This window comes from Dunckerocampus dactyliophorus, chromosome 11 (genome assembly GCF_027744805.1).
Source record: "Dunckerocampus dactyliophorus isolate RoL2022-P2 chromosome 11, RoL_Ddac_1.1, whole genome shotgun sequence".
In the NCBI taxonomy this organism is placed as follows: Eukaryota; Metazoa; Chordata; class Actinopteri; order Syngnathiformes; family Syngnathidae; genus Dunckerocampus; species Dunckerocampus dactyliophorus.
The window spans coordinates 18,094,259-18,122,244 of record NC_072829.1 but is presented as its reverse complement, the minus strand read 5'-3'; the positions used below and the strand labels follow the sequence as shown (position 1 = coordinate 18,122,244).

Genomic DNA, 27,986 nt, shown 5'->3' with positions numbered 1-27,986 from the left:
GTGACTCTTTGATGTCAGGCCGCCTAGATTATCATGGCACGTTATCAAACTTTTACTTTGTGTGTGAAACTCAGTCTCATGATGAAGAAGCAGTCATGCGTGTTTTGATTGAAATAGAAGATTAAAGGAACATGAGAAATGACAGGAGAAGTGTGTTGTAAGTGTCTAATATAATTTATCTTTGATTTATGTTTTCAAGTACAAATGAAAATCACACTTTTCACCCAGCCGTTTTTCCTGGAAAACTCCATATTTTGCCCTTCTTTCCCATCACCCTCCCCTTTAAATAGCTTCCCGTAAATTTCCTGTATTTTAAAGTTTCATCAAGAAAATAAAAAACCTCTGCGGTACTGCGTGTGACATTGGTGACGGTATCCACGCTTGAGCTCCAGCAATCTACAAAGGCAGTAGTGCAGCGCATTGGCAGTGGGCAGTCAGATTTCTCTTATTTTCTGGAAAATGTCCCTCATGTTACAGTATGATGAAAATGTGTGTGTTAACAAAGCTGCCAGTGTCTGGTGTGAGTGAACTGTGACCTATTAAGAGTCTTGATCCTACACCACAGCACCAATGCTCCATTGTATGAAATTAATCACAAACACATCAAGCAATCAGCATACTGTGAAGTTGTATCAAATATGGGCTTCCAGAAGGTGGACTGATTCGAAACATGTCTGATGCAACCTCACAGAGCAGTTGCAGCCTGATAAACAGGTGTGGTGTCAGGTGCCTTGTCAGATGACTTGTTTTGGTTTATGGAGTCATAAATATGTTGGTTTGCTTGGCTTGTCTTAATCAGTCACCCGACAGGCTCCTGTTTGTCTCTTACGTACTGACAACAAACACTCTTTGTTTCCCTCGAGATGACGGTGTCTTTGTACTGTTTGATTTGATACATTATGACATAATTTTGAAAACAGTGAACATGGACAGATATGATTTGCAGCAGTTGTTTAATTTTCGTAATGCTCTGGGTTATGCGTCAGCATAGAGGCAAACAAGATTGAATACAACCTTTGGTCTGCTGTGGAATAATGTTCCTGTCTATGAACAGGATGGGCAGATAATGTCCTGTTCTCACAGGGAGGAAGTGGGAGGACAATTGAAGTATAATATGCGCATGAAGTAAGGTGACCTTAGGTGACCTTGAAATTGCCAACATTTTTCAACATTTTTCAGCATGGTATGAATGTGGGAGGCGGAGCTCAGTGGCTCTGTGCTTGACAATGCAACCTAAGCCAGAGTAGCTGATCGCAGATACACTGAGCTTTCAGCACAGCGGCGTCAGAAGTTGATAAAATAAATATGAAACTGCGTATTGTACGATACAGGGGTCACGGTCCGGTATGCATGTGTATTGAACGGTTCGATACAGATACACGTATTGTTACACCCCTAGTATGCACGTGTAGTCAGAATAGTACCCACAACCTTGTCATTTTCTGTTAGCACAAGCATGTTGGTATCGTTACTGTTCAGGGTTATAAGAAAAATAATATGAATAATAACGCCTTTCAAACTATTCTTGTGTACATGAACCTTAAAATCCCTCAATACACTAAATCATATTTACTGGTAGATGGCGCTATTACTGTGCTTTATAAAACTGTATCTTCCTAGATAAATTGTCACATTTACCAGGAGGTGGTACTAGTGCTTCAAGAACAGTGTGTGTTGCTAAACTATGCTCCCTTGCACAATGTGTAATGCAATACTGATGATAATGCTTTGTTTAAAATGTCATGAGGTCTTAATTTAACTATATGCATATTGTTGTTGTTGTTGTTGTATGATGCTCTGCATCATATTGTTGTTGGTAACACTTTACAATAAGGTACACAAAATTACAGTAGTCAATGAGGAACAAACCTACCTAAACCTAACCCTAACCACTACTCATTAGTTACTCATTAGTTATTCCTTAGTTCCTCAGTAACTACCCAACTCATTAGTTCCTCATTATTTCTTCATTAGTTCCTAAGTAACTAGTGTAAATTTATGTGCCTTAGTCATTAGTTACTCATTAGTTCTTCATTAGTTCCTAACTAGTGTAAATTTATGTGCCTTAGTCATTAGTTATTCATTCGTTCTTCATTTGTTCCTAACTAGTGTAAATTTATTTGCCTTAGTCATTAGTTACTCATTCATTCTTCATTAGTTCCTAACTAACTGGTGTAAATTTATGTGCCTTAGTCATTAGTTACTCATTAGTTCTTCATTAGTTCCTAACTAGTGTAAATTTATATGCCTTAGTCATTAGTTACTCATTAGTTCTTTATTAGCTCCTAAGTAACTAGTGTAAATGTATGTGCCTTAGTCATTAGTTACTCATTAGTTCTTCATTAGTTCCTAAGTAACTAGTGTAAATGTATGTGCCTTAGTCATTAGTTACTCATTAGTTCTTCATTAGTTCCTAAGTAACTAGAGTATTTTTGTGTACCTTTTTGCAAAGTGAGACTGGGTTGTTTTTTTATATTCAAGTTGCATTCGTGCAGGGGTGTCAAACTCAATCGCACAGGGTGCCAAACTCAAAGTATACTTTAGGTAGTGGGTCGAACTGGACATTACCCCCCACCCCCCACCTCCACCCTCCAACTTTGTATCTTTCTTATTATGTATTCTGAAATTTTCAAGACTTGTATATTTCTGCATATTGAAAGTATTAAAACCTTAAAACCTTCTTGTCCGTGTAACCAACCATAACCATTCACCATAATTGGTGAATGAAGCACACTCATGTGCATCATCAGTGCACACACACAGAAGTTTGAAGTTGTGAACATGACAGGACATGCCCCGATAATCCAGGCTCAAAAAAATAGTAGTATGGTCAGATTTTGAGAAAATGTCTCATTAGCACTGACGACAAAATAAATAAGCAGTCTACACACCTTTTGAAAGACCTTTTTTTACTTGTTTTCCTTGGTGAGTGGATGTTGCACTGCCTGTTCGTTTTGCCATAATACAGGGTTAGCAAGCCACATTTAGCTCACTTACTCTAACCTGTAAAACATCGGCATGTACTACGCAACGCGCTGTTAATGAATTGATTGACTGCGTAAGTAAATAAAGGATCTGCTTTTTGCATGTCACTCACGGAGTTGCAGTGCAAAATGGTACAGAATAAATGATGTGTTTATTTTATTTACAGTTCAGGTTGGATTTTGTTATGTTGTGCTGCAAGGATATACTGTGCGCTGAGAACACAAGATCAGTGCGCCATTGCGTCCATGTGCAGCTTAGAGGGAACATTGCTGGTAGGCACGTTTTTCTTCCTCCCAGTGTCTGATATACAGCATCCTTCTCTTTAGGACCCTGTACACCCACCACACAAGCAGCCATGCAGAATGTCACAACACATCACCTCTGCTGGGGAGCAACCCTACACCCTTTGGAAGGTGTCAGGCAAAAGAAAAGGGCATCCCTGCGACCAAGCTGCCTTTTCCTACGTAGGGCAAAAACAAGAAACAGAGACAGCTGCACATGCCAGTGCTGCATTTGAATTGATTAACACTATCTGGGACCTTGACAAGTGAATAGCCTGCACTTTTAAGCAACAGTCGCCTAATATGTTCTAACCTGAAAGGAAATGTAGGTACTTTATAATGAATTCAGTACACTCTGATATTACACATTTCTACATTATTGTTTTATACATAGAGATAACTCGCGTGTGGATAGAGGTACACTATAACCTTGGTTAGAGTCATTAATGTGTTCCTTGTCTTCCTTCACGGAAGACAAGATTCTTGGTGACTGTCCGCAAAGACATGATGTGACCACAAGATCAACTCCCACCACCTTCCTGTTTTCATATGAGTTGTTTCTTGAATTCAATAGTATTTCTCACCTCTATACTGTAACCCAAAATAGAGCCAAAGAAAGTTGCAAGTGCCAGCATTTTGATAAAGAAGGTGAGGAACACTATTGAATTCAAGAAACAACTCATGACAAAACAGGAAAATAGGGTCCGTGCTGTATCTCGGTGCCAACACCTCTTTTACAATGTTACTGGTGCCAATGTCATTATCAACAGAAAAAAACAATGCCGATATGAACTAATATTTCATTTTTATACCATTATCAGCTGATGAATCATAGTGAATTTGGATCCTGTAGTACCTGCAAGCTCCCTTTGATGGTACACGTACAGGCCTGTCTGAATTTTTACAATGAAAACCTGAATGACTCAGAGAAGGCTTGGGAGATTGTGGTCAGATGAGACCCAAATTGAGGATGGATGCGCCACCACCACCAACACCATCCCCACTGTCAAACATTTACCTCTGGGGATGTTTCTCTGCCAAGGTTACCATAGAATCTTAGATGAGAACCTCTTGGACTCAGCCAGAACATTGAAGATGGGTCGTGGATGGGTCTTCCAGCATCACGTCCAAAAACCAAGGAAGTCAATAATACACTAAAAACATTAGGTTTGTGCAATACATTGGGACTATTTTATGCACAATTTTAGGTTGTTATATGTATGCGTGTAGTATTTATTTTGACATTTATTTTCATATAGGTGTTGACATATACAAAAAAATCAGCTATTGGGTTTCATTTGCAGTCCATCTCTCTTGCTTATCTCTCTTATTGTGACGATTTGATGCTAGGTTAACTTAGAGGACTTATTCATACCTGTCAACTTTTTAATTTGAAAAGATTGGAAATTTCCCCTGAAAATAAGGGAACATCAGTCTTCATGAATACTAATTATTTTCCATCTTTGAAGGATTTTCAAAAAAGCAACAATTTCACTGGAAACTAATTACATTTATGAACTATACTTTATTTGGGAACGTGACTAACCACTATAACTCATCACTAGGGATGCTCCAGTTGATCGGCCACCGAGTAGTATCGGCCGATTTCCGTAAAAAACACGTGATCGGCATATGCTGATAAATGCCTTTCAAGTTGATTACAAAAAACGGTCGGCGTGCGGCGGCGAACGCTACATATTTGCTGTGTCACGTAGGGTTGCCAACAATTGTATTGAGCCAATAAGTGACGCATTTTGTCTCGTATTGCCACGAGAATCAACACTGGTCTATAAAACGTCAATGGCTTCTGTTTGACAGCTTGACACAGGGTATGCCAATTGATGCCAGCATGTTTAATCACTCCCTTATCAAACCTATTGTTGTTCGACTTTTCTTGCATCTTTCTTTACATGCTTTCCCGAGAGCTGTCACTGGCAGCAGTTAGCTAGCTAAGTAGCTAGAGTTGTCGGCCTAGCTTCTGGTCTTCGGATCCCATATGTGACTTCCTAACACACTGACATTTTGTTTTTAAAACAAACAAGCAATGCGGTTAGTTCAGAGCTCGTTTTTGTCTCACGGGAAAGTGGATATCACGTTCATAGGTTACGTACTAAGTGTCACTGAACAATTTTGCTCTCTTGTTGTCATTATACTAATTATGTTTTGTCCTCAAAACATTATTTGTGTGTGATTGTTTAATGAACATAAACACAAAGTGTGTCCAGCCTTATGAGAGGTCTCCTACCTCATCAGCTGGTTTTGAGTAGCTCACGAAGGCTCAAAGAATATTTGCTTCAACGCTTAGCAGTTTTTTATATTTATTTTTTGTAACGTAATATCATGAGAAATGACCACAAAATTGCATGAAGCCGATGACCACGCTGTTTCTATTGAGATCTGCTTGGCAAATAAAGTAGTGTACCGTTTAAATGTTGCCAGTCATAAATAAAACACATAGTTGACAGCTAAATACAAAGATAAATTTATTTATTTGTATTATTTTAATCTGTTAATTTTGTTATCTATCCGTCCATCCATCTTCTACCGCTTATTCGAGGTCAGGTCGCGGGGGCATCAGCCGAAGCAGGGAAGCCCAGACTTCCTTCTCCTCGGCCACTTTGTCCAGCTCTTTCCTGCGGATCCCGAGGCGTTCCCAGACCAGTTGAGAGACATAGTCTCTCCAACGTGTCCTACAGGTTGGACGTGCCCAGGGAGGCGTCCAGGAGGCATCCTGACCAAGGGCCTCATCTATAAAGCTTGCGTACACAGAAAAACAGGGCCAGAAAGTTGCGTACGGCGTTTTCCACGCCAAGTATGTTTCCTATAAAAAGAATGTGCACAGCGCTACACCACCTTTGCAGCTGGCGTACGCACTTTTAGGAGACATGGCAAAAAGGCGACACACATTTTAAGTGGTGAAGTGAAATCATATGCTAGAAATAAACATGTAATGGAAGCCAGTAAAGATTTATCCATCATTGCATCAAAACATGATGCCATTATGGACTTAAAACATTTGTGGAAAGTTTTGTTATTAGACATGACACTGACTGATATCATTTGTCATTTATCATAAACACCGTTACGCACCAGCGTATAGTATCCCCACTAAAAGATACATGAAAAACACAATGCAGCACTTAAGTACTTCATTTTATTTTATAATCATAGTCATTCCGTTAATATTGATTATAACAAACATCAGGTTGTCAATTAAATCATTCTAGGGATTAAGTTTACATTTAAAAAATACATTTTTTGTTGCATATGTCAAGTATGTCATCAATAGCAACATTTATTTACCATGCATGGCCCTTATTTGTGTGGGTAGTGTCATGGCCGTGTGTGGAAACGTCCTCTTTCCTTTTCCACAAATGATGGGCTTTTCTTTGCTCTTTGCTCTTTTTTACTTCTACCACGGTGCGCCCCATTCCACTGACGCTGTTGACAGCGGACTTGCTCATCTTCCTCTTGTTATGCCACTGCTGTGTCCTCCAAATATTATGTTTTTCCCCAACTAAGATTACCACCTCAGTTTCGGTGAAGTTCCGCTTCTTCGTCTTCGGCTTTACAGCAGCCATGATTCGGAAGAACCGCGCAAAATGCAATCAAGGGTCATTAAATATGGACGCCGCATTCATGAGTCACTTTGCATTGACCATGTATGGCGAATTGAAGGCGTGGAGAGGGCGTGATGTGGGGCGGAGCTGCGTACGCACATTTGGACAGAAGGTGAAGCACAAATTGCGTGAATGTGTTGGGGCTTCGGCATTTGCAGACTTTTAGTCAGATTTCCATGCACAGTTTTATAGATGAGGCCCCAGAGGCTCCAAGCCACCTCATCTGGCTCCTCTCAATGTGGAGGAGCAGCGGTTCTACGCTGAGTTTCTCCCGGATGACAGTGCTTTTCATCTTATCTCTAAAGGAGAGCCCAGCCATCCTATGGAGAAAACTCATTTCGGCTGCTTGTACCTGCGATCTTGTCCTTTCGGTCACTACCCAAAGCTCATGACCATAGGTGAGGGTGGTAATGGTAAATTGAGAGCTTTGCCTTTCGGCTCAGCTCCCATCTTCACCACAATGGACCGATGCAGAGGCCACACCAATTCGCCCGTCGATCTTGCGTTCCATCCTTCCTTCACTCGTGAACAAGACCCCGGGGTGCTTAAAACTCTCCACGTGGGGCGGGATGTTTTTGCCATCTTGAACTAAAAAATGAATTATTGAACAGGTTATTTCCCATGTGTTCGTATTACTCCACAACATGAATCAAATTAAATTCAGGTTTGTGTCAAATAGTACAAAAATGAAGGCAAAAAAATGAAAAACAAAAAATCCACCCAAAAGTTTATTTTTTAATAACTACCTATTTGGGGTGGGGGGGCCTTGGAATTGTCTAGCGGCGGTCCTGGCCAATAGCATTCATCATAAATAAATTGAAAAATGCACAGTTAATCCATGTGATCGATTTTGTCCGATCTCACTCATGGATGATCGGTATCGGAAGTGGCATCATAAAACCCTGATGGGAGCATCCCTACCAGTAACTGCTTTTTAGAAGTCAGAAGTCATATAACCCAACACCCAGTTAGAGTATATTACATGTAAAAACAGTCAACTTAATTGGCATTCCTTGGTGACAATAGAATTCATCCAGGAAATAAAGGCTCAGTATCGATGCCAAAGGTTCATGCATATTTTATTCAAGAGTAAAAAAAGTGGATCGTCCCATGGGGCATGCGTACAGTGTTAGTGACTGGGGAGTTTAAACCAAAAGAGAGAGAGAGAGAGAGAGAGGGCGCGAGAGAAAGAACCATGGCACAGTTGCTATGGCACGGGGTTTCCAGTTGGGGGGTGGGGGTGGTAGGGGTTCACCTCTCCCAAAAAAGCACAACAAGATAACCAAGGAGCAACGCAACATGAAGAGCAACTAGCAGAGAGAGAGAGCTTAAATATTAAGAATAATGTTCATAATAAATATAATAATCATAGAACCATACTGTAAATATCAAATAACAAGAGGACTCAAGAATTAGTACTTTTTTCTCCTCAAAATTGTGAGAGCAACGCAACCGGCTTGTCCTGTTCAAATGTGTCTTGCTGCTTTTTGCTTTTTTTTTTTTTTTAACCATGCAATCATGCTTTTGCCTGCCTGAATGCCTGTGCCTCCATATATGATGGTGGTCATCCGATGCTAGTTTGTATTTATTACTCATATTTGCCGTTAAAAACCAACTCCCGTACATTGACAACGAACAGAGTATTGAATGTGGACTTGACACTTTGGACTCCAAGTGTACCGTCATTCTGTACAGTGCGAAAAGAAACGGGACGCAGGTGATGGAAAGAATTGGGAAGAAAAGATCAAACAATCTGAATAAAAAAAAGCAAATTAACATTATGTACAAAATAAATTATTCATTATTCCTTCGCTCGTTTATATCAACCAGAAAACCAGAAAAAAAATCCTACTACAGTGAAACACATAGCGCACAAATATAATTCACATTGTTATCAAATAACTTAACTCTGCATGCACTGATGCGTAAATATAAATGCTTTACAAAGAAACTTCTCCTCTGATTTCTTCTCGTCTTGGCAGCGGAAGAGTCCATTTCTTCTGCAAAATATAATTTCCTACGTTTCAGGCCAGAGGTCGTTGGCCGTCGCCAGGAGGGATGTGTAATTTAGCACAACTTCACATTTCAACCCTGTCCTCCTAAAGCATTCTATTCCTCAGGTGTGCAACGCTCTAAGTAAGCTCAGGAGAGACACTTCCAATCAAAGCTATTCCCGTGAGCTAGTTAGCCTGAGGGGATGAGTGGGCCTCCGCTCTCTCATCAGGTGGAGGTGTTGAGCTCCAAAAGCAAACAGTACCCCCTACCCATATAAAAAAAACAACAACAAAAAACGAGGGCTCAGATCAGTCTGTAGCTGCAGTTATCTTCGCACATCCCTGTTGGATAAGCATGTTTCCCGCTTAGTGACATTTCTCCAATATAACTGCATGGTCATTGTTAAAGCCAGCTTCTCGATTTTTGATGCAAACGGGAAAAAGAATCTCTTATGTCCCTGATGGCCACACCCTGACCTTAACCGCTCCTTGTCAATGCCACACATTCCGCATCCGCACGATGCTGACGCTGTCGACCCACTGGGGTTCTCCGACATGCACAGTGAATAGTAGCTCCTCCTGTTCTGCATGGGGAGGGATGACGTTTCTTTGTTCAGGGGCATGGGAGTCTCTAAATAGGGCCCATCAGTTCAGCCTTGTAACATACAGCGAGAAGGGGTAGATAATCATGACCCTGTATGTGTGTGTGTGTGTGTGTGTGTGTGTGTGTGTGTGTGTGTGTGTGTGTGTGTGCATAGGTGTGTGAAGCCAGTGTTTGGAATACTGCAATTTGTGTGTGCTGCATTTTCGTATAGAGTATATCTATGTACAGTTATCAGTAAGGATGGTGCTATACCAGTGTTGGAACTGCATTAAGTGTGTCACTGTATATTGCTGTTGCTATCGGTCCCGTTGGGTTCTCCCATATTCATGCGACCCATAGACAGGCCCACGCTGTTGATGGCGTCACGCCGCGGCGGCATTCTCTCGTTGATTCGGTCCAGACCTTTGGCCTCCTCGAAACTGCTGATCCGATGCTGCGGAGAGAATCCGCGGATGGCTGCCACAAACACACACATAGACGCACACAGTTAGTATCTGGTGGAATAATGTGTGTCAAAACTCCTGAAAGAACCCTTTGACCGGATGCCAGTCCGGCTTAACTCAGAATTCAACTTTTTAATGCTGTCATTGAAATCTAGTAAGGGCAAGCTGATAATTTGGTCCCGATTTTCTGCCTGTAGCTTTGGCTTTGGATAAACAGAATTCTGTCACACTGCACTGTTCTAATGCCAGTATCTACACACATCAGGCAGTGTTTATCTGTTGTTTTCAATGGTGAGCCAGGATTAGCTGGGCGACCCAACCACTGATCCTAGATCAGCCGTCAAAGCCCTTAAGAGAGGGTGTGTATGGAACAAAGCAGAACTGGTAATTCATTTTGTTCCTCAACATTAGCTTGTGTTTCAGTTATTTCACATATAGAGACTAATTAATTGAACTACGATTAACATTCATCGTAAAACCCTGCTCTGTTTCCTCATAGTTGATATGCAGTTGTTTGTTCCAACTATTCAGGCACCACTTTAGTTTTATAGTTCCTTATTTTATCAGTTTCTTCAGTGGCCCAGTTTTGCTAACATACCTAAGCCCACAGTTGCAAATAAAAACACAACAGTATCACATATAGTACACTAACTCAATCAAAGTAAACGTGAACTCTGGAGAGATAGGCGCAACCTTTCAACAACAGCTATTGTTACGCTACCTTCCGCAAACATGCAAACACTCACAACTATTTTGCTTGACAGTGTACATCCAACACTCAGCTAAGGGATCATCACGAACAGAAATCAACATAATAGAAGCCGTACCCATAATTTATTTTCTTAAACAAATTATGGTAGTTCAGGTAAGCCACAGACAGAGGACTAAATATACAGTACTTAAATACACAAATCCAAATTCCAAAAAGGCTGTGTAGAACTTTAATAAAGAGAGAATGCAATGATTTTTCCATCAATACTGATTTTGATCATACATTCAGAATTTGATACCTCCAATACATTCCGACGAGATGGGATTGGCACGTTCACTTTTTGGAAGTGAGATTACAGTCACTTCCATTTCATCTTTAAAGTCACAGATCAAAATTCTAAACCATTTTTTTGCCGATGGGTTTGGGATGCATGAGCTGATAAGGGCTTCCCTAGACGATATTCAAGTTACCCATGATGCCACCGACCATTGAAATAATTTCCCTTTTTGCTTTATAGATTCTTAACTTTAATTTGCTAAAGCAGCCAATGTGCTTCTTTAACCTTGTTCCTATCAAGTGTACAGTTAAGTTCGCTATATACTGGATCCCTGTACATTCGTGCTTCAGCATTCAGCAGGTTTTTGGTCAAATCATTTTTATTTTTTCTCCCAAAATAGGTAGTTTTTTTGGCAGAAAACACGTCATTCACCCCTAAATCGGTAGTAATCTGAAAGCATGTGATATTACATTCATCCCTCGTTTATCGCGGTTAATTGCTTCCAGACCTGACAGCGATAAATTAATTGGAAAGTTGGTATCATTTTTATTAAATTGAATATTTTCATATTTAGAGCATTTTTATGACTTTGTAAATAAGATTTTTTACCATTATTAAAGCCCTGTCGACATGAAATAACACTCCTATAGTCACCTTTACAATCTTATTCTTTGTTTACACCCCATTGCCCAACGGTAATGCGAGGGATCACTGCAGGAACAAAGGAGATGGCCGCCGCTTTCGCGCTAACTAGTTAGCCTCCAATTTGTTTGTTCTAAGCGTAACAAAGGGTTTCAAACGGAGTGGGAAAGAAGGACAAAGTAAGAAGCCAAAAACTTACCACTTCCACATGGAATGGGAGGACAACTTTTTTTCACTATGTCATGTCGGACATGCCATGGCAGTGTGAAGTTAATTAAAGTTATGTAATATAATGTGATGTCTCATCAATGTAACATTACTAACGCATAATGACCAGAATATTACATCTACAGTAGTGTTTGCCCCCTTCCTCATTTCTTATCTTTTTGCATGTTTGTCACACTTAAATGTTTCAGATCATCAAACAAATTTATATATTAGTCACTGTCAAGACAACTGAACACAAAATGCAGTTTTTAAATTAAACTTAAAAAAAAAAATCCAAAGCTCCATGGCCGTGTGTGAAAAAGGGATTGCCCCCTAAATGTAATTACTGGTTGGGCCACCTTTCGCAGCAACAACTGTGATCAAGAGTTTGCAATAACTTGCAACAACAGCGGTGTTTTTTTTTTATTTTGTCCCACTCATCTTTGCAGAATTGTTGTAATTCAGCCACATTGGAGGGTTTGGGAGCATGAACCACCTTTTTAAGGTCATGCCACAGCATCTCAGTAGGATTCAGGTCAGGACTTTGACTAGGCCACTCCAAAGTCTTCAACTTGTTTTTCTTCAGCCATTCAGAGGTGGACTTGCTGGTGTGTTTTGGATCATTGTCCTGCTGCAGAACCCAATTTGGTTTCAGCTTGAGGTCACAAACAGATGGCCGGACATTCTCCTTCAGGATTTTCTGGTAGACAGATGAAGTCATGGTTCCATTTATCATAGCAAGTCTTCTAGGTCCTGAAGCAGCAAAACAGCCCCAGACCATCCCACTACCGCCACCATATTTTACTGTTGGTATGGCGTTCTTTTTCTAAATGTTACTTTTACGCCAGATGTAGTGGGACACACACTTTCCAAAAAGTTACATTTTTGTCTCGTCAGATCAGAGTATTTTCGCAAATGTCTTGGGGGTCATCTAGATGTTGTTTTTGTTAAGCAGTGGTTTTCATCTTGGAACTCTGCCATGCAGGCCAATTTCGCCCAGTGTCTTTCTTATGGTAGAGTCATGAACACTGACATTAACTGTGGCAAGTGAGGCCAGCAGTTGTTTGGATGTTGGTGTGGGGTCTTTTGTGACCTCTTGGATGAGTCATCACGCTCTTGGTGTAATTTTGTGGTTTACAGGAGTCCCAAAACTTTAGAAATGCCTTTATAGCATTTTCCAGAATTATATTACACTTTTAATATCACAATATCAGATCTTATATTTTAGGGGAGGGGATGGGGGGCAATCACTTTATTTTTCTCCCTTAATAATAAAAAGTTTCATTTAAAAAAAATGCATTCTGTGTTCAGTTGTGTTGTCATTGACTAATATTTAAATTTGTTGTGACAAACAGGCAACAAAAAAACAAATCATGGAGGGAGCAAACGCTTTTTCCACACCACTGTAACGTGTCTTTTAATATTTTTTTACTAATAGGCAATAGTCAACCTCAAAAAAGCGATCATTTCATAATACATTTTTGAAAAACACAATAGAGTGAGGGAGCGATGTTGAACCTCAATGCAGCGAAGGACAACTATTCACGTAAAATGTACAGCATACAAGTACTAGAAAACAATTTCTACATGTTTATGTCTTTATGCTTCACAGATAATGTCAAGTGTTGAGATGTTGCACTTTTTTTCACCAATCCTTGAACACACTCTAGTTGTGTGCTGAGACACAAAAGTGAAACTTATTAAACATTTTCCGACATAGCCACAGCTTAATAAATCCATCTGTTCATGGATCGTTTTACATTATCACTAATTAGTGGTGAGTACTTAGACATTTTATGTGTTTAATAAGTGTGTGAGGCATATTTAGGGCCTAAACCTGTGTCGCGAGTGAAAGCAGAGTCGGTGGGGGTCTGTTTACGGAGCAGCTCAAACCAGTGTGACGGAGAAAATAAATTTATGGGTGTTTTTTACCATTTGTTTTTGTGTTTCTGCGTATTGTTTGTCGCTTATTGGCTGTGTTTTTGCTTAATTGCAAAACATGTTGAGGAGGTCGTCTGGGAAGTAAACACGGAGGGACGTTCATTATACTCTTGATATTTAATCTTTTATTGTTCATAGTTTATATTGTCAATCCCACATCCTTGATTTATATACAGTCACTAAAAACCTGTCAAATTCAATTCCATTTTTTGAAGTGGTCTGTCATTACGACATTTTTAGCATGCAGTAATTTGAAGCAAACTCCAGATGTTTAAAATGCGCCTGAAAAAAGGGACCTAAGCAGCACACAGCAGATTGTAGAACACTGTTTCAGCTAAAATAGGACACACAATTCCAGGTGGACCAGCTAATTTTTTTCACCCAATGTGGCCCACGAGTCAAATGTTCTGCCGTTAACTTAGAGACTTTTCTGGATTCATAAAACTTCTGGTAAAAAGTCCTGGCTGATTTACCCATATGATATTTTAGCCTTCCAAAGATATCCCACATTTCTGTTTGTCGTTTATTCCTGTCCCCAAATGTGGCTAGATTGTGTTGCAGACATTCCATTCGGAATTCATTGTGAAGTTGACTTAAACCTGAAAAGCTCAGATGCAAATCATTGCCTTCGACTCGGTTTTCTCTCATCAATTTTGGAACAAGGGTTTGTGAAGAAAAAAAAGACAAAAAAAACAAACAAACAACCTAAACACTGCAGTTAAGTAAAGCGTGCACAAAATCACCAAGCCTCTGTACACAGAATACAACACATTAAATACAATACCTGATCTCAATCCATTTGCTAATTATTGTTCATTTGAAAAGGTTTGTATGTTGAATTGGTCTTTTTCTTGATCTTTTTTCTAGAGAGCTGTTCTTTTCAATGACTACAAGCATATTGTTGATGTCTGATGACAACCATGTACATACGTTTTTAGTAAAACACAGCAAATGACTTATTGGACAGTTACACAAATTTTAAGCTATCGCTCCACGATGATCGTTGTATATTTCATGTTTAAACCCAGCCAGAGACGACTTTGAAATTCTGTCTATTAAAATAACAAACAGAATTGACTGCCTTGGCAGAGTCCAATGTCTAGCATGAACAATTTTGACTTGTATTACTGTTAATGCCAGCCAAGCTCCAATTACACAGGGAATGAATGGCCCCTATCAGCTGCCTGAGGACCACCGTACTTGGAGCTGGGGGAGGGAATAATCGAGCCACCCGATTTCGACCTTTTGAACGTTTGTTAAAGACAAATTCACAGCAATCAGCTCTTGTTTTCATCACATGTGAGTCTGTGTGGCTGTGTAGGGGAAGTATGACACTTCTGGCAGCCCGAGGATATACAGTCAAACCTTGGTTTTCGTACTCCCTATTTTTTGTACAATTCGGTTTTCCATGCCAATTCGTCACACTTTTCGTACACTGTCTTGGTTTTTGTACGGCCAAACATTGCGCGTCACAAACTGCTGTGGAACCTCGATTAGTGTACACCTCAGTTACCGTATTTTTTGGTTTACGTAAAAAATGTATGCAAAAATTTTGCCTCGGTTCACATACCTTTCCTGGTTAGCGTACAATACGGTGCGCATCTTGTTGTGTCAGTAATACACTGCGTGAGTCCAACTGCATTTGTAACTTTTTGCAGAGCTTTATGTGGTAAAGAAAATGTCTAGACGGGGCAGCATGGCCAGAAACGTCAGGCAGTACTGACTTCGAATCTGGGTTTAGTCCGGGTACTTTGATTTGCTCCCACAGTCCAAAAGTTAGCTTGTTAGTTTAATTGGAGACTCTACATTTTCTATAGGCGGGTTATTTGGTTAATAGAGGACTATTGGGGTTGTCATAAGACTGTGACAATATGTGGAGAAATATTCTAAAATAGCTGAATTGAATTGTTTTGAGGTTTAATAAAGTATCTATGTACGTATGACAGCTCATCACCGGTAACATGTTCTACTGAAGCGAGGAAACAGATTATATGTTGACCTTCTACAGCACCTATCACATATAGGATAGACAATACAAGGTCAGATTGACCTCATTCCCTCTCATCAACGTTCACTCCCACCCACAGCCCTGCTTCTCTTGTGTGTCTGTGTGTAAATAAAAAGCAGTTAGGGGTATCATATATGCAAGTGTGCAGTAGCAGTTGGTTGACAGTGAATACGTACAGTAGGAATGCTCCGTTGCCGATCATCCAGTGAAATCGTCCGATACTGATACCGATTGTGAAACGAGTTTTTTACTATTTGACAAAAACCTGAATTCAATTTGATGCAAGTTTTGGAGTAATACGAATACATGGGATATAAGTTGTTCAGTTATTTATTTGTTCAGTTCAGATAACGGAGTAAAATAATTCAAATAAATATCTTTATTAAACAGAAATCTGTCCTGCTTAACTTAAAACAGATTAAATTCAGTGTCCAGGTTGCAGGGGTCTCCAACTTTCATCACTATTAGAGCCTTCAACTATTTGTGTTTTATTTCTGACTGGCAACATTTCAATTGTACACCACTTTATTTACCAAGCACATCTCCACTCAAACAGTGTGGCCGTCGTCTTTTATGCTATTTTGTGGTCATTTGTCATAAAGTCTGAACTGAACACTTATAATAAAAAAAATAGCTAAGTGAGTTGAAGCAAACATACTTTGACCCTTTGGTGAGCTACTCAAAATCACCTGGCGAGCTAGGAGACACCTGTCAAGAGTATCACCATCATAAGGCTGGTTCCACTGTGTTTATGTTCATTAGACATAATTAGTATAATGACAACAAGAGAGCAAAATTGTTCAATGACACGAACTAACCGCACTCCATGTTTGTTTTAAAAAGAAAATGTCAGTGTGGTAAAAAGTCTCATTTGGAGTCCGAAGAAGCTAGGTGGATAACTCTGGCTAGCTGGCTAGCTAGCTAGCTACTGCCAGTGACAGCTAGGCAAACCGTGTAAAAACGGATGCAAGCACAGTTGAACAGCAATAGGTTTGATAAGGGAGTGATCAAACACGCTGGCATTGATTGGCGTAGCCTGTGTCAAGCTGAAGCCATTGAGGTTTTACAGATTAATTTTGATTCTCATGGCAATACGGGACAATTGTATTAGCAACCTCACGTGATAGCAGACATGCGATTTGCAGCCGCACGCTGACTGTTTTTTGTGGTCCGCTTTGAAAAGCATTTATCAGCATATGCGACTAACGTGTTTTTTTTTTTTGTTTGTTTTTTTTACAGAAATCAGCCATTACTAATCGGTAGCCGATCGATCGGAGCATCCCTAACGTACATTATGCTTGAACAATGTGGTGACTTCAGCGAGCTGTGGTTGTGAGAACTGTTAGAAGAGCTCCGTGCATCGTGGGTAAGGAGAATCTTTGATATTATGAGCATGGGTGGCCAAGAGCGCAGCCATGCTGCACACACACACAGACACACACACACACACGCACTGTGAAATGACTGGTTTTACCTTCGGCATCCTTAACTGTCTCGATGGCTTCTATGGCCTCAATGGTAGCTGAAGGATGGTCAGACAGAGAAGAAGAGAAAGAGGAGACAGGAAGAAAGGGATGACAGATTCCAAGAAAGCAGAGGAAGGAAACGAGTGAAGGCTGAAACATGCTTCTGTGTAGTTACACGTAAACATCTGAATATGATGTACTGTATGGCTCATAAAGGCTAGAATTTTAAAAACCCCTCTGCTGCGGAAGTGACTGACATGGGTTGGCATGTTTCAGACTTTAATCCATGTGAGGCCTGCAAAGCAACACGGAGGCCAAGGCAGGTTAGAGGGCACCTGGTATTAGCAGTAGCTTTGTCTGACTCACGCATTCTTCTATAACACTATCCATTGCTCACTTTCACACACACACACACGACCAGCAGGCTGTTAGTGTCCTCAGCACCAGTGCAAAGAGGTGGAAGAAGGGAATGAGGCCGTGGGGTGCAGGGATGAAAGGAGATAAACGGCAGTTTAAGAGAAGAGGGAAGAAGAGAACAAAGGAGCAAAGCATATGATTCCAGTGCATTGTGGTGTTTGTATGTGTTTTAACTGCGACTTGAGGAGTGCTCTGGGTTAGGTTTGAAAAGCCAACGTCTGTGTGTGTTTGTGTTTGCCAATGTGTAAAACACTCACCACTCTGCAGAGTCTGTTTGCCCCCTGACAGCACTCCGCTTGGCAGCATACCTGTAGGGGTCAATCCCTTCAGGGTCAACACGTTCTCACTCTCCTCCCTGCGAGCGTGTGTGTGAGTGCGGGAGACAGAATAAAACAGTAGGTAAGAATAGAAGCGCAACTGCCCACACAGATTTTGGGTCACAAGATTCAAAAGATCATCCCAAGAAAGCAGCAAGGGAGAAGTAACCACAATAGAGCAGTTGCGGGAACTTCTGAAGTTAGTAGGCTTGCAGCTACTCTATTGGGGTGCAATTTGCTTTTCAATTGATTCAACTGATAGGAGTCACACAGGGTGCCAATGAAGCTAGAACTGCCACTGTTCAAAGTTTCACTGCATGATGTAAGAAATAAAACAGTAATGAAAGGAAGACAACGAAATACAAATACCTGGGTGTCATAATTGACACAAAGCTGTCATTTTCATTTCCATTCACATACAAAAAGGTCAAATTTAATCATCAAATGTTAGCACAGGTATCAAAAATGTGCATGCATGCTATGATCTTCTCACATATCACTTAGTGTTTGTTTACCCATTTCAAGATTCAAGATTCAAGATTCAAGAGAGTTTTATTGTCATGTGCATAGTACAACAGCAGTTATACCATGCAATGAAAATCTTATTCTGTTCATTCTCCCAAGAAAAGAAAGAAAACAAATGAAAGAATAAGAACATAAGAAACATAAACACATAAACATATATACCAATAAATTAAGCAACAACAACAGACGAGACATTAATACAAGTAAATAATACAAATAAATAAATAAATAAAGTGCTATGAGTGTGTGCGTGTGTTGCGTGCGGCGTGTGCGAGTGCTTCGTTGAGGAGCCTGATGGCCTGTGGGTAAAAGCTGTTTGCCAGCCTTGTGGTCCTGGACTTCAAACTCCTGTAGCGTCTGCCTGACGGTAGGAGTGTGAATAGTGGGTGTTGTGGATGTGTGCTGTCCTTGATGAGGTTGTGTGTTCTGCGTAGGACTCTAGATTTATAAATGTCTTGCAGTGAGGGGAGGGCTGCCCCAACAATGTTCTGTGAGGTCTTGATCACCCGCTGGAGTGCCTTCCTATCACGTGTTGTACAGTTACCGTACCAAACAGTGATGGAGGCGGTAAGGACACTTTCGATAGTGCATCTGTAGAAGCAACTCAGGATTGTGGTGGACATGCCAAATTTCCTCAGTCTTCTCAGGAAGTACAGTCTCCTTTGGGACTTCTTCAGAATTTGTTGGGTGTTGTGAGACCAGGTGAGGTCCTCGCTGATGTGTGTGCCAAGGAACTTGAAGGTTTTCACCCTCTCCACCTCAGTCTCATCAATAAACAGGGGTCTATGCGGCTCCTTTTCCCTTGTTCTTGGGTCGATGATCATCTCTTTAGTCTTATCTGTATTGAGAAGGAGATTGTTATCACGACACCAAGCTATGAGGTCCGCCACCTCTCTTCTGTATGATGTTTCAACACCACCAGTGATCAGTCCGATGACTGTAGTGTCATCTGCAAATTTAATGATGCTGGTGTTGTTCTGGGAGGCCACGCAATCGTAGGTGAAGAGCGTGTACCCATTTGGTCACAGGCTAGTATTACATTTCCAAAACCCCTGCAGTCACTTCACAAACGCACTATAAAGGTTTTGGATAAGAAACCACACACCCTTTCTCACCATTGTCCAATATTAAGTAAACACAGATTACTCAGCTGGTAAAACATGGTCAAATTATCAAATCTGTTTTATTTATAAAATTATTGACTGGTTATCGTCTCCTCCTCCTCACCAGTTTGTCAACATCCTAACAACTAGCACAACTAGAGGCGTTGAGAGGGGAGATTGCATAATTCCCTTTAGGAAAAGTGTTGGACAAGGGCCACACGGTGGCCTAGTGGTTAGCAGCTCAACTCACCGTAGAACTGAAAACATTTTAGCCATCTTCCCAATGGCACGGATCTTATTCTTAATCACCTCCTTCCTGGCTGCTGCTGCACTTGCTGCAAATCAGACAAAAATAAAACCTCACAAATACTGTTGCTGCTAAAATGTATGTACTGTATGTCAGGAATGTGGTGTGTAATAATAGTGCAACGTGTTCCTCACCATCAAAGATCTCATCACCATCGTTCATGAGCTCATCATCAGAGCAGATACTTAGGACGTTGACCAGCATCTCTGTCACTGGACGGAAAACAAAAAAACATTCACATTATGCTCTGTACAAAAAGACTACTAAACTTTATGATCTATTATTGTTTTATACACTAAACTTCTGTTAATGCAAATTGGGAGCATTCACCATTAACAACTTCACTGACTTTAAGGTAGTTTAACTGATTTGTTTGGTGTTTTCCAAGAAACTGCCAAAGGAGACAATGTGACATTTTGGCAGAATTATTGATTATTGTCTGGATTCTTATTGACACCCCTACACATTAGCGTTTCACAGTCAATTATTTACACAATTTATACATTCAACTTGAAGGATGCAGAAGCAACAAAGGCATAGTTAGAAGTTAAAGAAGTGAAGTCCTGGCTGGTCCACTAATATTATAGACCGTTCTTTCTCTACGTGTCTCTTACTCCGTATCTCTCTTATTTCCACGTGTCTCACTCATCCCTCTGTCCTCTCTTTTTGTATGTTTCACTCTGTATCTCTTTTATTTCCCCGTATCTCATTGGTTTTTACATGTTACTGCACTGTAAAATCCATTAGTTAACCTAACTTAAAAAAAAGCATGCAAACCTTGAAAAACCTAAGTAAATGGAACTTAGTATTGAAAGTTGACCACAATAGATGTTTACCTTGTACTTGGTACACTCAAGTGAGATGAACTTTTTTTAATAAGTTAGTTGTACTTATTTATCTGAGTTGAAAGTGCTATTGGATTTTACAGTGTGGCTTCGCTTCTTTCCGTTTTTGTCCTTGTATTTAAATGGCAATGTTTAGCACCTGGAATGCACATCAGTTTTTCTGATCTGATCAACCGGCACTGTAAGATCTAAAAAAAAAAAAAAAAGCTGTGCCAAATTTGAAAACGCCCCGTCAGAATTTACATTACCGTATCTTGGAGTATAAGCTTCACCGGCGTATAAGCCGCACCCACTAAATTTAGAGGAAAAAACTGATTTGATCATATACAAGCGCACCGGTGTTTAAGCCGCACGTTTCCACGTCATAAAATGGGTAGACAAGCTCATTGTGAGTTCACTGATAGCTTGTGATTGGCTCCTGCCAAAGAAAGAGCTACCATTTCCTCACTGACTCGCAAGCGCCTCGGTATTTAAACAATTAGTAGTAGTTCTGAAGTAAAGGAGATGTCACGAGATTAGAATTTAGCCATAGATTAGCCATAACGCTGTATAAACCACAGGGTTCAAAGTTTAAGAAAAAATTAGCGGCTTATACACCATAATTTACAGTACTTAAATAATTTCTTGACTATAGGTCCATGTCTATAGAGGATGGGGTCTGAGTCCGGACTTGAACTACTGTCCGTCAGTTAGTAACCCGTGCTGTTCCTCCTTAGTATGTTTACCACGACACAAAATCAAGTCAAAGGACCATAACTCAAAATTTGCTTTGAGTTTTACCTTAAACTAAAACATCTCCTCAAATGAGAATATAAAAGTTCATACACTCGTAACCACGCAGTTAGTAAAGAACAAAATCCGACTAAGCTCTGAATTCCCACCAGTCTCTAATCCTCTAAAGTGGAGGCTAGCCACTTTTTAAGATGAAATAATACAGTGTTCTACTGATGCCACCGTGACTCAAAACACTGGAAATAAATGGCTGTATCTGCACCTTTAACCAGATCCGAATTTTAATAGGTTCTGCTTTGACCAATGTGCTACCCCTCTACATTATACAGTTTTGTTGAAATACTTTTTGTCGACTGTATCTGTTATTACTATTTTACCATGTCAAAATGAAAAAAGTAATTAAAAAAGGCTGCTATAGGTGACCAAACACTTTTGCATAGTACTGCATCCAAGTAAGAACTGTTACTACCCCAACAGAGTAAATCAAAATGATGTCACTGCAAAGCGTGTGTCGTGTGTGATACCCTTTTCCCCCACAAAAGGTAGCGACCAGGTGAAGACGTCCATAAAGTTAGGCAGCCAGTATGGGTGAGGAGAGCAGTTGAACTGACGGATGTTCATTACGTTGTTCTCGTATTTCAGCACCGCCGCTGGGAACACACACACACACACTTCAATTTAATTTTTTTTTTTTTATTGATTCAATCCATAATGTGAGTGTGTATTTGTCTTACCTTTGTTATTATAGACATCCAGATAATTTGGAGCAGAGAAGATGGTGATGAGTGAAGGAAAACCCGTTGTTTGACTCTTTCTGTACATACGGTACCTGTGGAAGTTTTTATAGAAGGGGTTAGGGTAATACCGTACATACAAGCCAACTAAACAGCTGTAACAGAAATGTTCCTAATGGATTCACCAAACAGCACTTACAATAGTGCCGCCTTAATTGCTGCATTACATTGAGAGGATAACAGATGCTGGGGTGGATTATGGGTCAGAGAGAATGTTTTCACCCTACCCATTTTATTCATGAAGGGTGGAAACCCCACAAGACTGTGGATCTTCAGTGTCAGCACCGGTCTGACATGACCATGCAAGCTCAGTGACCTTGTTCACACTAGTCATTTTGACATAGTAAAATGTAAACACAAAGTCAAATACTTGGAAAGTCACACAATTCAGGGGTCAACTCAAATCTTTAGGAAAAATACACCTCTAAAGTTGCACAGAAACCTAGAGGTTGTACGGCTGCTGTGTGGGATTTCCTGAGGGCTTGCAAGTTATACAGTGGTGTTTGCCCTTCCTGAGTTATGTTTCAGATTATCAAACACATTTAAATATTAGTTAATGACAACACAACTGAACACAAAATGCAGTTTTTTAAATGAAACTTTTTATTATTCAGGGAGAAAACAAATCCAAGCCTATATGGCCCTGTGTTGTCATTGACTAATATTTAAATTTGCTTGATCAGAAACATTTAAGTGTGAAAAACATGCAAAAAAAAAAAGAAGTCAGGAAGGGGGCAAACACTTTTTCACACCACTGTACTATATCGGGTAATGCGATTGTAAAGGTGACTATAGGAGTGTTATTTCATGTCAATAGGGCCACGGAAGAGCACGTTAAATTTAGGTGAAAGCCTGGATAAAATTGCAGACACATGAATTTATTTTCACTCTTTTATATCACCACAAATGAAACCATATCCCCAGACACATAATGGCACTGCCTAGTTGTTTGTCATCCTCAAACAACAACAAATCTTTTTTGCATGGTGTAACTACAATAAAATGTCTGGGTGCATTCGTTTGAATGGCACACATTGTACATGAAAACAAAGGCTGAACTATTCTGTCCGCTGTCAGCTTACCCAGCGTCCTGTGCTTCATGTGCTCTGATGATGGAAAGCAGGTTGTTGGTTTGTAAAAACTCACACACTGCTGGGTAACTGAAATAGGAACAAGAAGAAAAGAGTTAAGACTCTGACAAAACCGTACAGACTGTACATGTCATATAGATGTGTAAAGCCCCCTATGGGGATGTGACTGGGCTCCTGGGTTTCTGTAGTCATTACTAACTGAGGCCAACAGAGGGCATCAGGGATCTCGATCAGGCATGAGCAGGTCAGGGCCATGGAAACAGCAGTGGGTCAAAATAACTCTTTCTACTCAACCAACATATCCCATTGTTGGCCAGATACCACATTCATAAAAACAACTTGTTCTGGAAACACAGCCACATACTGTATAAAACGACTGCTTGATCTCTCTTGGAACTACAGCCTGTCTCTTTCGATTTCTCCATTTTGACAGTTTTATGTGCATCTTTTATCTTCCTATGCTCACCACCACCCTTCTATGTTGCTCCACCTCTTCTCTCACTGTATCTTAATATGACTCTGTATCTGGCAGGAGTAGCCAGTCGTCATAGCAACAGAACCGTGCAGCTTCCCTTGGGATTGTGGGATATCGTTTCATGCCGAAACAGAACTGTGTGGATGTGTTTACGAATGAACGCGCTGTGTTTATGTGTTTAATCTCATAACTGTAAGTGTGTGTGTGGTGGCGGTGGTGGTGGTGGTGGTGGTGGCGGGGGGGGGGGGGGGGGGGGGGGGGGGCAAGATTTTGTGTCTCTTGCACTAATCCTAGTGATGGTTATTAGATCTTGGATCACAGAAAGGAATCTTGTCCCAAACCAATAGCTTTAAGACCACCTACAACTTATTGGATTTCTGATTTGTAAATTAAAGTCGCATTACTTTGAGCACATTTCATGATACAAACACACACCTTTGAGTGTCCGTTATATTGCACACACTCAGCCGTGCAGAACTTTGGCCAGTGTGAGGTTATTTCCTTTTTACCTGTAGAAATAAGAGCAACCTCTGACTGTGTTGTGTCCAAAGTACTCTTGGGTCTTCTCATTGCCAAAGTCTTCAAGGGGGTCTGCCCACAACAAGTCACACATGGGCCCAAACGCCGGGGGCTCCTTGAATCGGTCCAACTGGGACACACAACGGACACACAAAAACAAGTCTCATACACGTGACGCTTGCAAGGAATACGCAGAGAAACAGAAGCAGTGGCACATGTCGTATAAATCAGAGAAGAGCATAGCAAACACCTCGCACGTACACACATACACTATAGATCATCTCCATGGCAACTCCCACCACACAGGAGGGAGAGGATGTCACACCAGCAGATTCACCATGGAAACACTGCCATTACATGAGGAAGTGAGTTTTCTCGCCATGTCTCCGTGTTTGTGGTTGTACTTTTCAACGTAGCATACGGTATATATGCCTTTTTATTCAGTAGTACTTGTGAAACGTCAAACTACATAACATGCATTTGATGAGGAGTTTGATTTTTTTTTCTTTTTAAAGTTCAATATTTCATGAATTCTTGTTGAGTAAAAACTGAAGTACACTGCAGTATCTTCTACAGTCATAACTGATACAGCCTATCTGCAAACTAGGTAAGGTTCTGTTTCTCCACATTACTAGCGATTATCTTTCACGATAAATGCTGCACATATGTTACGGTGGAACCTGTTTATGTCGACACCTCTCAGACTGGCTGACAGACGTCAACATAAGCGGTTGTCGACATAACCAAAATTGACAGCAAAACTGACCATCGCTTGCACGTTTACTTGTGACTTTGGCGAGAGACTTAAGGAGAATGGGTGATAATAAGTTTAATAAGATCATAGTTTTGAACATATGATTTACTGACATGGTTTCCTCCATTTCTGCATATTTTTCATTTGGATTCTTTTGTTTTCATATGATATTTTGGTGACAGGTGTCCTATGATAAATCAATTCCTCCAGTTTTTTTTGCCCTTCGATATTATTGAAAACTGCAAGATTTTAAATAGAAAGGCAGAGTCAGTTGTGTGTGTGTGTTTGTGTGTGTGTGTACCTTTTTGATGTCATCTAGTGTGTGGATCTCTGGTGAAAGCCCTCCATGCACACACAGAAACTGCTGGTTCATCAGGGCTGCTAGGGGCAGGCAATCAAACGCCTCCATGCAGGAATCATACACCTGCTCCGAATACTTGATCTTACCTGGAGGTCATTTGGAGAGAAAGTTCCACAATGTTTTTGAAAGTGCTACTTCTTCACCTTCGTTAGACTTAAAGGGCCCCTGTCCTGCTAATTTCAGGGACTTTTAAAATGCTATTGAATCCCAGTGGGGCACTACAGTATAGTCAGCTTCTTTTCATAAAATACTCCATAAACCTGAAATTGTGGACAGGGTTAATCTGCATACTTCTCCTCTTGACTGAAACACTGCTCCGACCATGCCTACTGTGTTGCAATTGGTCAGGGGCCGAGGGAAGGCATTTCTTGTAATTCACCTCGCTGTTGTTGACTGTCGAAGCTAGGTCTTTCTGAAAAACAAGTCCAGGCTCATACTGGTGGACGGTGGGTCTGTATTAATTTTGCGCTTTTTAATTTTATGTTGTTCCTGTCATAGTTTTACACAATACATAATAAATAAGATAAATTAGATCGCTATAATGTACGTATGTTGATGTATGTGTTGATGACTAGCTAGTGCACTGCTAATGCTAGTACTGCTAGCGCTGAATTGACAGAAGCCCCTATATAGCTGCCCTCGGCTATGCCTGCCGTTAACTAGCAGTTCGTACCCAAATTATAGCTCGCAGTTCCAAGCAAAAATCAGTCCAGAGACTCCTTATTTCTAAAAAAAAAAAAAAGCAATAGATACAAAAATAACTTTGGTCTTGTTGCGAGAGCCATCTGCCAGGGGTTTGAAGCTAAATTTACCAATCAAAGTACCCCTTTCTTTCTCCATTTCGGCTAAATATTTGCTCCCGCCCTTTCCTCAAACTACGGCGTCGGCTGACGGTCAAAGAGGACGTGCGCACATTAATCGCGCATTAAAAAAATAGTGCCATGAACGGAAACTACCGTTAACGCGTTAATAAAGTTTAGCGTTTACTTTCACAGCTCTAATTTCGAACACAGAAGGACAAAGTAAGAAGCCAAAACTTTCTTTCAAGCTGTCATGTCGAACATGCCATGGCTGACTACATGCAGTGTGAAGGTAATGTAATATATCGTCATGTCTGATGCCTAGTGAACAGAAGACTATAACTTGTCTTCCAGTATTTATTTTTTCACTAATAATAGGCCATAGTCAACCACGAAACAGCGAGCATTTATGAATTTATAAATTTTTGAAAAAACGCAATAGAGTGAGGGAGCGATGTTCGAACCACAATGTAGCGAGGGACGACTGTAATTGGATGAATTTTGGAGAATCTGGTGTCCAACCGTGCTTTGGTCACAAAACACCTTTCCGTGAAGCGGAGGAGCAGTGACTACAAAGTAGGTTTTTAGCTCCCCAGAAAACAAAAATTTCTTCCATCCGAAAAAACTCTTACTGGCTGCCATTTTCAAGAAAAAACGAAAATAGTACCGAGCAACAGTCGCCGCTTGAAGCAGAAGTTGTCATACATGGACTTCCTAAAGTTGTGATGTGAGAAATTCAAAAGGTTTTGTGGAAAACTTGTGAAGTTCTCGTACCTTGGCGTTCACGAGATTTAGGAGCGGCATAAAATTAAAGCAGCGATAACACGTTGATATGGCACTTCCACATTATGTGGAATAAGAGTACAACATTAGAAACATACACATACACTACTAGTCAAAAGTTTAGAGACACCTCATCATATTATTGTATGAGCAAGTGTGTCCAAACTCTTGACTGATAGTGTCTGAAAAATTGCAAATGTAGGCTAGGGTCCCTTTAATGTTTCCTACTGGACTACTAACATATTGAAGGATCTGAGAAATAACCAATTTTTTACCTAATCAAGCATGCACGGTTGAATAAAAACACACAAGGAGTAGGTGTACTGTATGCTTTCAAAGACTGAACTTCTGTTTTCTGTGAGTAAAACTCTGACCCAAATATGAGCATGAAACAGCGTAGAGACACTGTGAGGCAGATTGTTTTGTTCTTAAAAAAAAAACAAAAAAAAAACCTCCTGTCATTTGGCAGCAATATCAGTTAAGACATCCAGCAGGATGCATCTTGAAAGTACATTTCACACACGGCCAACACAAAACAATACCATGGGATTAAAATAGCTGAAAGGCAAAAAAGATAGAGGAAAAAAAAGGGCGGGGGGGGGGATTTTCGATGAGAGAAATGCAGGATAATAATTTCATGAAGAGAGAAGGAGGGCATTTGGAGACGATGATGAAAGAGAAGAGAGCGACTGGAAGGGAAAGGAGAGGTTTTGGGGATGTATACACAAATCAGAGCTAGTATTGCAGGAATAATTGTACAGTGTGACATATGAGCCTGTACAGGTGTGTGTGTCCACAAGCGGTGTCATTGTCAACCTCTCCATCTGCCTTGTGTAGAGCAAGAGATCATTACTGCCAGGTGTCAACTCTTTCTCTCTCTGCCTCTCACGCACACCATTTCTCAAGACTTGCACACACACACACACACACACACACAGCAGATGGTAATTGAGGGCGACCACCATTCGCCAAGGGCATCAGGG

At 40.5% G+C, this 27,986-nt stretch overlaps 1 protein-coding gene and 1 long non-coding RNA gene across 5 annotated transcripts in view; one reads left to right on the top strand and one right to left on the bottom strand.

The window, feature by feature from the left end:
* Window positions 1-27,986, top strand: part of LOC129189669 (uncharacterized) — a 66,742-nt gene that overhangs the window by 4,167 nt on the left and 34,589 nt on the right. For both annotated transcript variants that reach the window (XR_008572841.1, XR_008572840.1), the window contains exon 4: window positions 16,954-17,080. This is a non-coding gene — a long non-coding RNA (uncharacterized LOC129189669). The remainder of the gene's footprint in view (window positions 1-16,953; window positions 17,081-27,986) is intronic.
* LOC129189667 (protein phosphatase 3 catalytic subunit alpha-like) overlaps window positions 5,396-27,986 on the bottom strand; it is a 48,761-nt gene continuing 26,170 nt past the window's right edge. For 2 of the 3 annotated variants that reach the window (XM_054791584.1, XM_054791585.1), the window contains exons 5-14: window positions 25,361-25,506; window positions 24,296-24,435; window positions 23,303-23,380; window positions 22,161-22,255; window positions 21,951-22,076; window positions 19,984-20,061; window positions 19,793-19,877; window positions 17,855-17,952; window positions 17,189-17,236; window positions 5,401-9,940 (exon numbers count right to left, since the gene is read on the bottom strand). In XM_054791584.1, the coding sequence (XP_054647559.1) occupies window positions 9,762-9,940; window positions 17,189-17,236; window positions 17,855-17,952; window positions 19,793-19,877; window positions 19,984-20,061; window positions 21,951-22,076; window positions 22,161-22,255; window positions 23,303-23,380; window positions 24,296-24,435; window positions 25,361-25,506 (1,073 nt within the window). In that variant the 3' untranslated portion in view covers window positions 5,401-9,761. Of the gene's footprint in view, window positions 9,941-17,188; window positions 17,237-17,854; window positions 17,953-19,792; window positions 19,878-19,983; window positions 20,062-21,950; window positions 22,077-22,160; window positions 22,256-23,302; window positions 23,381-24,295; window positions 24,436-25,360; window positions 25,507-27,986 lie in introns of all 3 variants that reach the window. The other variant, XM_054791586.1, reaches the window with a different exon arrangement.